This window comes from Brugia malayi (genome assembly GCF_000002995.4).
Source record: "Brugia malayi strain FR3 genome assembly, contig: Bm_v4_ChrX_scaffold_001, whole genome shotgun sequence".
Lineage (NCBI taxonomy): Eukaryota > Metazoa > Nematoda > Chromadorea > Rhabditida > Onchocercidae > Brugia > Brugia malayi.
In genome coordinates this window covers 3811104-3822937 of record NW_025062479.1, presented here as the reverse complement: position 1 = coordinate 3822937, position 11834 = coordinate 3811104, and the positions used below count along the sequence as shown (strand labels likewise).

Here is an 11834-nt window from a genome sequence, read left to right as displayed (position 1 = left end):
TTCAAAACATGCAAATGCTTTATACTAAAACTCAGAGCACAGGTTTTGAGTGTTTGAAAGGGCTACCATATTTTATTTTTTTTTTCCCCCCCCCCCCCCCCCCACCTCACCTCCCCGTCCGGTAATTCTAGAGACATTTTAAAAATGTATTAAAGAAATAACATAACATAAAACAATAAACATCTATTTACAGTAACATTTCGCCGCTTTCGTATTTAGCAAATATAGTTGCACAAAGTCGCTTTCCACCTAGCATACAAGCAGATCAGTTCACATTCATTTCTTTATCTTTTCCAGCGTTACTGTTAAATTCTTTTTTACTGTGCCAACCTTCTGCAATATATCTTGCTGAAGTAATCTTCTCGGCTCTGCTGCTTGTTATTAACAAACTTTTGAAAATAACTATAAAGGAGTGAGGCAAATACATAATATACTTGAACCGTATTTCGTCATTTTGAATTGTATGTTTCTTACTAGTAACACAATTTGTATATTATAATTATGCCTGTATGATAATTTCGGTTTACTGTGCTATTTGCACTGTTTTGAATAATTATATAAATCATTATCATGCGTGGGAAGAATGTGAATGACGACTTCATGAAAATATAAATAATTTACCTCTGCATTTCATGTGTTTCGGTCGGATCTGTTTTGGAAGAGCGGGAGTATATGGATAAACTTTAGCGACTGTTCCTACAGCTTTTGTCCGACCTTCACGAAATACCATACGACTTCCAACAGATAGATATTCAGGATTTTTGATGAATTTAAACGTTACCATATCACGGTCTCCTGTACGTAATACTGTTTTTGTCATACGTACTATGGTTGCCGTTTGGCGAATCGAGCCAATATGCACTAGAAAAAGAATTCAAAAATGTAGTTTAGTGGGACAATATTATCATTCTCCCTTAATTCCTCGGATAAATTATTGGACTTTCAAGAAATTATACTGATATTTTAACATTTAAGCCTTTGGAAATATTCACTTTATAAACGTTACTAACTTTCATCGGAACAAAATGACAAACAAATAATGGAAGGGCTGAAAAATATACCCATTGCTTGATAATTTTCAGCAATTGTAGTCGGATGGTGAAGGATGAGTATTTCAGCGTCAAACTGCACTGACGAAAACACGACCATTTTTGGAGAAAGTAATACCATTCCTTTTCGTACTTCCTTTTTATTCAACTTTCTACATTACATATTCATTTAGGAATTGTTAAACAATTTGGATGTATTTCGAAGTCATCAATACCTTTCTCAAATACACAATTTAAAATTCTGTTCAAGAAGGTTTTTCGGAAAACCGAAAAAGAATCAATTCCACAAAAACACAAATTTTACCTAATAGAAAATGATGCAGTTTGACCACACCGTATTTTTGATACCGGCATTCGTTTTCGGTGAATGGACTTTATTGGAATTGCAATGAATTCTCCATAAGGGTTCGGTCCAATTAACATTGTGTCATTAAGTGAAATCATACCTGAAAATGCAAAATGGTTATTCTACAGCGTACTGCAAACAGTATACGAAGTGAAACACTTTTTATTGCAACAAAGTTTTGAAGCATTATTTATTTTCAACAAGAAATAACTTACCGGCCATGCATGTGCCTGAGACCACAGTACCCACACCATCTACCCAATATACATCATCTATTTGGAATTCGGCTGGACTATCCAAAGAAAATTTTCGTCGAAGTGGGATGAGATTAAAGAAAGCGGAAAGTAAATCCAAATTAGTACCAACGACATTCGATACTTGAAAGATGGGACAGACTCTGAAAATGTTATTTTTTCGGATGAAAAAAAAAAAAAAAAAACAGAAATCAATAGAGACAGAAAACACGAGGAGGTTCAATCCCTTATTCTTTTTCAGAAACTTACTTTCCACTACTAAAATGGCTAGCAGCATGAACAACATCTTCCAAATTCTTTATAACAACCGTCAATTTCCGTACCCCTGGACTTTTCATCAGTTTATCCAAATTCTTCATTGTTTCAGATAGAACCTTAAACAATAATAGATGGATTCTCAATAAAATGTTTTTAAATAAAAGTGAGAAACATAGACAATAATTAGTAGTCTCGTGAAATTTTTGAAATAAGTCCGGGAACAATCCCATTGCTATACTAGGTCTCACAAACATAAAATCTTTTGTCTTTACTGCAGTTTTCCGAAAGATGGCAGATAAAAACCGAAATGCAAAAATGAAAAGAGAACAAAACAGATTTTACCCGCTCAGGACACATATCAATTTTCGTAACAACCATAAATACCGGTATATTGAGACACAAAGCAAGAGATAGGTGTTCCTTTGTCATTCCAACAATGCCAGCATTCGCGCCAATCTACAGTTGCAAAATATTGTAGAACGCATCATAATGTATTAAATAACATATGATTGTATTTTATCACACACTGCTTTATCTCAGAAAAAATCACTACTGCCTCGTCAATTTTGTATTCAAAATCAGTATAGAGTAGACCAGTTTTTAATAATAACGAAAACTGGGAGAGCAGAAACATAATATTTTATGATAAGAAATACTATCTTAACATCGCTTATGGTTTGAATCACTAGCAACAAAGGTGCAAAAATGAGTTCAGTGTCAACGGTGATGTATAAACTAATCAGATCGTAGAGAAAACGCAAAGGGCGTTTTTGAATTTAATTATATGTGTTACCTCACTTCGTAGTGAGAAATCTCGAACTCAGCTGCTCTTCATCCAAAAATCCAATTTTTATTTTATTCCCAAACCTTCATCACAATCTTTATTCCTTTTCCAAACTTCTTCACTTTCACTGATGACAATAGCCACACACTTTTTGATTAATTGAAAGTACAGCAAGCTTAGAAAAATATAGAGTTCTCATATTTATAAAAAATTTACACATAACAAAAAACAATATACCATCAACATCGTGTAATCCGGAACATGTCCAGTCATTCCAAATATTGTTGTTTTCAAATACTTCTCGTGCCCTGCCAGATCAATGAAAGTGATTACCTAAAGCGGAAAACGAATAAATTGAAATCATTTAGATTTCAAATTATTAGACACAGTAGATACAAAAAACTTCATTAGAATGAATCTGATAAAAAATCCAAAAAACTCATTCCCGAACTTCAAAATTACCGGAATACCTTAGTGGAATCATTACAAATAGTAATCCAATCAAGATGACCACTATGCGAGTCAGGTTTATTGACAATGTTACCGCTAATATCGAAACCTAGGATGTCGTTTCCTACGGACGAAGTTCGACCTGACTCAAATTCATGTTTGTGTCTGAAAGTAAGAGTTTCACGGCGAATGAAAGTGCACTATGACTAAGTGGTATCCTAGACAACTATTAAGGTAAATTTACCGGAACAACTTTTGTCGAGCTTGTCCACGGCCGTCGTCCAGGATGCCATATGTCAACACACCCAATAATGTTGATTTTCCTGCGTCAACATTACCTAAAACAGCCACACGCACCTGAAACCAAATACAAACTGAACATCACAGTATTTCAAAGCTTTTTTAAAATGCTGAAAGAAAAATAAACCTCGATAAAATCATCAGGATCTATTTTCTTTCGAACAAGATGAGCACGTGTGTAAAGACCGCTCTGCTTTCTGGTCACTAAACATGTTGAAACTACTCCAATCTCTTCCAAAAGTGCTATGTGTTTCTTCTCCGACAATTCTAAATCATCTTTCGACAAACCTGCAATAATCCAAAAAAAAAAAAAAAAAAAAAAAAAAACCAATTCATTATAAACATTACTTTAGGAAGCCAGCTGGTTCAAATACTCATGCAAACAACTCATACCTCGTTTTGTAGTATCATCAGCTGAAACACCAAGATCAATGACCGTCTCACCTTCACCGAGTGCTAACATCGACTGGACATAATCGCGGTACCGCTCTCTTTTAATATGGTCTTTACTGTTCGTTAATGACAAGCCGACAAGGAAATCCTTTGTTATCATACACTGCTTCTCTTCATCTCGTTCATCATTCTCATCTGTTAATCCAACAATTAATGATCATTCCATATATCCATTGTTGTATCATACTGAATATTCGAAGAACACTATATACTCTCGTATATCCATAGAAGCTTACGGGAGAATTCAGCATCACCATCATCATCGTCCGCGAATAAGCTTGCGGCAGCTGCAGCATTGCTCTTCATCGGATACTGAGTAAGACAAATAACTTAAAATAAAAACACTGTCACATCGGCTCTTTTCCTTACTTCTCGATCAAATACTCATACCTACATCAGTAACAGACTTTCGTTAGAAAACCAACCCTGAAAGATGCCTGAGGAAGTCCCTGAAACCCCTTCTTCTCACACTCTCTCTTTCCCAATTTCCAAAACCTCGAAGAGTACGTTCATGTTACCGCCACTCTACTGTTAACTTTCCAGTAATGAGGCCATCTCTATCTTGAATTACCAACTCAATCGTTGTCTCGAGAATTCTCATCTTGCCGTCTCTCATATTATTGTGCTATTATTTAGTTCTGTCGATCTATCGGTCTTTCTGTAATTTTCATTCTCTCTTTACTCGCTGGTCTCAGAGGTGAGGTAGTTTCGGCAATTTTGGAAAGCTGTGGAACTAAGTAGTACTATGGTGGGGATGATAAGTTGAGTCGGAAGGTCAAGTCATGGTGTTCTTACGTTATGTTTTTTGGTGGATAGGTTTTAGCTGTTGAATATCGAGTTGTGCATTCTTCGGTCTTTTTTTGCAACGAGCTTCGTTGTATATTGCACTTATAACTCCATTTGTTATTCATTGTAGGTAACATTTGGACCTTTTATTTATAGGGCAACAAATGATTTTTTTTTATTTTTTTATTTGTAGGGCAACAAATGATTGCTAATGAAAGTCGCAGTATCGAAGATGAGTTGGCTCTGTTAGTTTGTTCAACATTTGTATGCACATTTATGTAGTTATTCGGCTTGATAATAGAATTAAATATAGTATTTTGACAGCGGGTTGGTTGGCCTGTTTTCCAGTACCATATCGGCATGTAGTTATGCTGCTCAATATGAAACACACCGTAGTAAATTGTCGGACATTCGTGATGCTTATTGTGCTTTACCGAGAAAATTTTCTATTTTATTTTGCTGGTATTTTCGTGAAAAAGTAAAGCAAGTTTTTTACAACTTATTTTATGGAGTTAGCATTATGGATCATATTACATACACACTGTTAGGATTTGAGCTATTTCATTGTTTTACTAGCAGCTAGTAACGTTTTATATATTGTTTCTTTTTTCAGGTTTGAAAAAGAAATATCTTCTGTAGAATCACATCCTCGCAGTGCATCTACCGTTACAACAAATACTGTTGTCAGTCAGACGGACGTTTCGCAAACTTCCCCAAATGCAGCAGCAGTTTCTTCTACTCGTAATGATGTTTCCTCACATCCATCAGTGCAGCCATCCATCGGTCCCGCTGTTCAACCTGAACCAAAACTGTTTATGGGTCCTTTTATCAGCGGTTCTGTAGCAGCAAATCCCGTAAATCCTGTAGTGCGTCCAACACCTCCTCCGTAAGTTTACTTAACGCGTTCTTGATTTTACAGTGTGATATAATACATATCGCTTTTATATGGTACCATTATTTCTTGTCTTCTGTTGTATGTTGTTGAACACCTTTTTCATTTATTCAAGTCAGTACTCTTTTCAAATAGGTTTGTTTTACAGCTTCTTACCTCATGTAATGATGCGTCCAGGTTTTGTTCCCCAGACAAATTTATCCATGCGATTTATACCACCTCAGGTAAGACTGTGGATTAATCATTTTCCATAGTTATATTAACGTTGAATTTTGTTGGGTATTGCATTTTCAATAGTATTTAACTAATGCAGCTTTTTAAATTTCAGCTTCGACTGCCATTAGTTGGTTTTATACGTCCACCAGTGCATATACCACCTCAACCAAGTGTTCTTGAATCGGGACCTAGTTTGTACGAAGATGCAATGAGAAAGGACGATAATAGAGACAAAGAGAAAAATGGAGAGGCAGGAACTAGCTCTTTGAAAACTCAGGTTATCAAATTGTACAAAACTTTATTGATTTTATTGTCTATAGCTAGCACATTAGAGGACTTTGTGCTATCTTTCCTGTGTACATTTTTATCTCTAGTTGTGCTACATTGGAAGACTGGACATAACTGATGATTCAGATTATATAATTTTTTTTTTTAATTATTTAGGTTCTAACCTCTGATATAGAAGCTATTGCACAAAAAATACATTCCGAATCAACTCATCGCTCCACTTATATTGGTCAAGTTATGCGTGGGGAGAAAAAGATGAAACGATTTTTGCGTTGCGGTGGTGGGCAGGTAATAAAGAATCAGAATAAATGATTTTTTTTTCTTTACTTGGGTTTTATATTTTCACACTCAGAAAAGCAAATTCATATTTCGTTTCATTTGAATTATTTTCTTTATCTTCAATATGTATTTTAGGTTTGGGAAGATAAGTCGTTGGCAGAATGGGATCCGAATGATTTCCGCATCTTTTGTGGTGATTTGGGGAACGAAGTATCAGATGAGTTATTGGCAAAAGCCTTTCGTAAATACCCAAGCTTCCAAAAAGCTAAAGTCATTCGCGAAGCTAGAACTAATAAATCAAAGGGCTATGGATTTGTTTCCTTTAAACACCAGGATGTCAGTTGTTTTCAGTTATTCATTTTGTGTACTTTCATGTGGACGTCTTGGAATTGAAATTTCAGCAGAATTTTAAAATTGTTTTTTAGGATTTCGTTCGTGCCTGTCGTGAAATGGATGGAAAGTATGTTGGAAACAGGCCAATAAAGTTGAGAAAAAGCAATTGGAAAGAACGAAATATGGATATAGTTAAAAAGAAAAGAAAACAAAAGCAAAAACTTGGTTTAGCATAGATGTCTTCTTGTGTCTCTCTTTATATGAAACTCAGTTTCCTTGTGTTTTCAAAAATACCACGGTAGTGCGAATACTTTATATTAAAATTCATGGCATTAACATTGTGCTTCTGTTTGACGTATTTATGTTTTGATCAACATCTGAAATATTCTAACATCAGTAACGAAATCATTGCCCATTTTTATGTCTCGACAATTTTTTTCTTATATATTTTAGTGGATGTGGTATATTATGTTTTTATTGCAATAACGCTTATAAAAGTGCTTGTTGTTTGGCAAGGAAAGTGGCGGAAAACGAACTATGATTTTTTTAGCTTACAAAAGATGGTTGTGAATGAAGATTTATCACTTATATTTGAGTTGAATATTAGATGTTTTGCGAAATAACACGGCATATTTTCAATTTTGCAGTCGCAATCGGCTGTCGGAAATAATATACAAAGGATAAGGAACATCTATGACGGTATTTTTTTTTAGTTGAGTTGACTTGAGCAAAATCAATCATAAAGAAAGGTAATATGAAGTTTGACGTGATCTTTTTATTGCTTATGTGATAATGCTAATTGGAAGTATGTATAAGTTCTTTGAATCAGCTATATGTAATTCTATACAGCAAAATAGAAATTAAAGACGGCAGTGATTTGGTTCTTGGTTGACTTTTGCGACCTTGTATAGTGTAATTGAGCCAATGCTTTGGTTATTTGTTTAACCCTTTTTCACAGGAGCTATACTCCCAATACGATAATAAAATCCTTCTTAATTTGGGTGTAGAATCAATCTCAAATCCTTCAGATTTTCTGAAGAAATCCCCTCTTCTTTAAGTAAATATGCATTCACAAAGTATTGTAACCAGTGTTTGTACAGAAATTCGAAATCAATTGAAAATCATTAATTGAAACAAGTAGGGATCCAGAATACAACATATCCAAACCATTTGTATAAGGTGCAAGGAAAATTACCTTCATGTAGTATAATTTTATATGTTCATCTTTTTATAAGATATATTTTCATATTCATCCTAATATATTTCTTTTAAAAAAAGACTTTGATCAGGATTTCCTGTTGAAAATGGTGCACCACTGATTGCTTTGCTTAATATGAAACCGTTCAAATTGAATGGTAAAATCGAAGGTTCGGGAGAATTATACAAAAAATGGCAGCGCATTGAGCAATAAGTCAAACACAGCTCTTTCCAGGATAGTTTCAAAATCATACATTTGATGTTTCTTCTAATAATCTGTTGAAGATAAAACAAGACGACAAAACTGATCATTGCAGAGGGGTTGGTAATTGATCATTTGCAAGTGCGTGGCTAGTGAACACTAGCAGTCAGTTTTTAAGACTATTTTGAATTCATAAGATTTTTTTTTTCTGAGCACGTCATTCTAATATTTGTGGTTATATAATATCGCCTCAATCCAATAAAAAACATAGAAACCACTAATGGGTAAATTAAGGGTAAGGAGAAATGTCCTTTTCAGGCGTGTTTTAAACTAACTTTTTCGAACAAAAATGGAGCAGTCTAATTCCAGTAGTATGGATCTGTAACATTTTGGTTGGACATATCATTTACGATAGAGATAATTTACATATAACAATAATGAACATACACTATTTCGACAGTGATTGATGGTAATCATATATTGAACTGCTATTTTTTCATATTATTGTTCTTGATCATAAAGTTTTATCCAGTTATCAATTAAGTCCCGGAATCCTATAGATGGCTAATTCTCTAATTATTTATTTCATGCATATATATTTGACATTATGACATTTTTTATGACATTCGATTTTTTTAAAAGGCAAAGGGCATATGCTATAATTCGACTTTATTTTTGAGTTTAGTGCTATCATTATCAAACATATTTGTTTCGATATTTGTATTTCCATTGATCAACATCTGATAGTTCTGATAGTTATATTTCTAGGATAACTTATTAAAAAAAACCTATGTTGAAGTCAACAATGTATTACCAGTGTAATGTCGGGAAACCGAAAAAATATTACACACTGAGTGTTTAGAATAATTCTAATGATTCATCACTATAAACCAATTCGTTATTCCTTTGTTATATCCACTTTTTTGAAACAATGAATTCTTTATCTAAATCTCAAATAGTAAATGTACATCTGTCTTCATTGTAAATGTTAATCTACTAAGCCAGCCCACTTCCTACATCTTTAAAAACCTTCTCTAATTACTTGGTAAAAAAGAAACGATCGGTGGCGGTCTTCTCACCCCGCTAATTAACAGTATCATTCATTCCTCCGGTTTTCTATTATTCAACTTAATGTAGTGTCGATTCACATTTTGAAAGAAAATAGATGATATCTGGGTCGATCTTACTGGCAGACAAGAAGCAAAGGATTCACTCCAAGTTCTACAAACTTGAAGTAAGTCCAGGGAGCTTAACTAATCCAAATCATCTACTCTTCTGACCAAAACGATAAATCCAAGACAGTTAGTGCTTAGAAAATGAAGCTGAATTGTCGTCAAAACGTTTCGAAATCAGAAAAAGTGCGGAGTAACTTTAACAGAAATTTTCATTATCACGACTTCAATTCAATTATTTGAGTTTTTTTTTTTTTTTTGTGAGAATTGGGCAAAGACTTTGTCATACAACAACAGATATTTCGCGCTTAAAGCAATATTTAGCTTTATTTGTAAAAATTAACATTCAGAAAGTGTGCAATTTTGAGATCTGTGGGATTATCACGTGCAAATATGCTTGGTTTTCAAATTATTTTGATAATTTGAAAAAAAGGAGAATAATGGATGTTTGTAATGTTAAGTCTGAGCTGACCAATTTTTCCATTATTTTCATTATTTGATTTCACTAACAAAAATTTGCGGTCGTGAAGGAAGTTAACAAATATCTTGGTGAGATTTAGCTAGTTATAAATCAAAAGAAACGAAGTGACAATGTAAACTGTCTCTACTTGGGAGAACTTTTCTTTTTAAGGCTGGATTAAAAAATCAACTTACTCAATTCTATTAAATTCCTAATTGCTGTAAGATGCAGACATTGGAAATATTCATAAGAAATGATTAATAATTTGCAATCAATTTTTGCTATAATACAAATGGTAAGAGAAAGACAGGTTGGATGAGGTAAAGACAGATAAATAGTTGTTTCACTTCAATTCTTTGTTTCTGGAAAAATGTTGATCGCTTGATTAATTTGTTTAAAATCGAAATTGCATCAATTTCTTATTGTAGCCTTCAGATATGTTTTAAATGGATCTGATTAAAGGAATGAAGTTTAGCACGAATCATAATGATTAAGTCAGCTGCAATTTTCTTACAATATCATGAGTAACCTTGGCAACGTCTTCACTAAACTAAAAGCATTTCAGAAAACACATTCACAACATTAATTCTCTGGACTCCATGATCGACAGAAATTCAACTTATCCCTTGTATACATATGCCTATGTATGTATGTGTGTATGTGTACGTGTGTGTGTATATATATATATGCATGATGTATTTCATTCTTGAATGTCTGCTATATTGAAATACTGAGTAAATTACAACTTGAACAAATACATTTATATCACATTAGAAAGAGAAGTAAAGATTCCTATAGAAGTTAGAACATTCTTATATTACTCTTACTCTGCTGGCACGTCCGCATTGTACTGCATATGTTCATTATTAATTTTTCCTGTCAACTAACTCTTTTTTAGCATGAGAACTATTCACTTATATTCTGATGAAATTATTGATTATGATTGTTCTTTTTTACATTTCCATTTTTTTGTTTGTAAGAGTAATTTTATACTCATAAAAATGGAAATCAAAATTGGAATGGGCATTAAATGTAAAATCAATTAAAATGGAAAATCTTAGCTATGCAATTCTAATTACATTCTAACTGCTCCAAAAATATTACGAAATATCGGTAGTGGTAGATTTGTCAGAAAATAGCTCATGAATTTAAATTATATTCCGGCAACTTCCTTCGGGAAATTAAGAAATGCAATGATGATTTACCTCGGTAACCATTATATAGTACTTGGGTGATGATTTGGCTAGTTTCTATTTATTATATTTCTTTGAGGTAATACATTTGGATTCTGTATTTCGATTCTTAGATATTTCACAATGTTTGTGCGTTAATTAATCGTTTACACTTCTTCCATCAAAATAACATATTTCATAATGGTAGCTCACGTTTTTCTTTTGGTTACAAATTTACAACTTTTCACTTTTCTACTTCAACATCGTTTGCAAAAATAATAACTACCTTATTCAAGACAACGACATTTGAAAAAATAACGCATGGAAATAACTCGAGGGAAGCTGTTCTTGTTTAAATGAAAATGATAATCAGGAATGAATGCAGCAGATACATACACAAATTATTATCATTTCATCATACAAAGCAAATTACCCATTGATAGTATACACATGAAGTAGTTGGTAATTTCAACCTTCAATTTATAATCCCAACTTCAGGCTTACTTACATTATTGTCAGTTTTTTAGCTTTTTCTGAAATACCAAGAATATAATATATATCATTAGGTTCTATCGAGCCATCTATATTCCTGTACTCCAATAAGGTTTTCAAATTAAACTTTGCAATCATTTTAAATGGTAGTGTAATATAAGCAATGTAAACCGCTTTCATGATAATAGCAAGAAAAAAAAAAAACTTTTTCAACAATATTTATGATCAAATTTTCTTAAATCCACTTCGTGAGAAAGATTCATATTTACTAAACTGCCAAAACAAAGGAAAAGGACAAGATTATTCAGTCACTCCTGACGTCTCGTTATTACGACGATTGGGATTTCTCCGTGATCAATTATGTTTTAAATATCTTTTTCAGGAATAATTTCAAAAGCTGAAAACAAAATAGTGTTTGTTATATTCAGGATAATTCACGTATGTGCTCCGG

The 11834-nt window shown here is 33.2% G+C and overlaps 2 protein-coding genes across 3 annotated transcripts; one reads left to right on the top strand and one right to left on the bottom strand.

The window, feature by feature from the left end:
* Nucleotides 1-265: 265 nt before the first annotated feature.
* Bma-cgp-1 (Uncharacterized protein) lies at nucleotides 266-4200 on the bottom strand (the record flags this gene model as incomplete). Of its 2 annotated transcripts, XM_001899497.1 has the most annotated exons (13): nucleotides 266-333; nucleotides 622-861; nucleotides 1062-1201; nucleotides 1354-1495; nucleotides 1611-1792; nucleotides 1899-2023; nucleotides 2250-2363; nucleotides 2929-3024; nucleotides 3162-3306; nucleotides 3386-3498; nucleotides 3569-3729; nucleotides 3835-4029; nucleotides 4131-4200. In XM_001899497.1, 13 exons carry the CDS (start codon nucleotides 4198-4200, stop codon nucleotides 266-268), a joined length of 1791 nt encoding a protein of 596 aa, XP_001899532.1. The 2 variants fall into 2 exon arrangements, with proteins under 2 accessions (XP_001899532.1, XP_042929459.1); XM_043073525.1 differs by lacking the exon at nucleotides 4131-4200 and having other exon boundaries at nucleotides 3835-3994.
* A 681-nt stretch (nucleotides 4201-4881) lies between these two features.
* Bma-rbm-42 (Uncharacterized protein) lies at nucleotides 4882-6924 on the top strand (the record flags this gene model as incomplete). Its single annotated transcript, XM_001899498.2, has 7 exons — nucleotides 4882-4925; nucleotides 5294-5566; nucleotides 5721-5796; nucleotides 5901-6065; nucleotides 6233-6364; nucleotides 6491-6691; nucleotides 6781-6924. 7 exons carry the CDS (start codon nucleotides 4882-4884, stop codon nucleotides 6922-6924), a joined length of 1035 nt encoding a protein of 344 aa, XP_001899533.1.
* Nucleotides 6925-11834: the final 4910 nt, after the last annotated feature.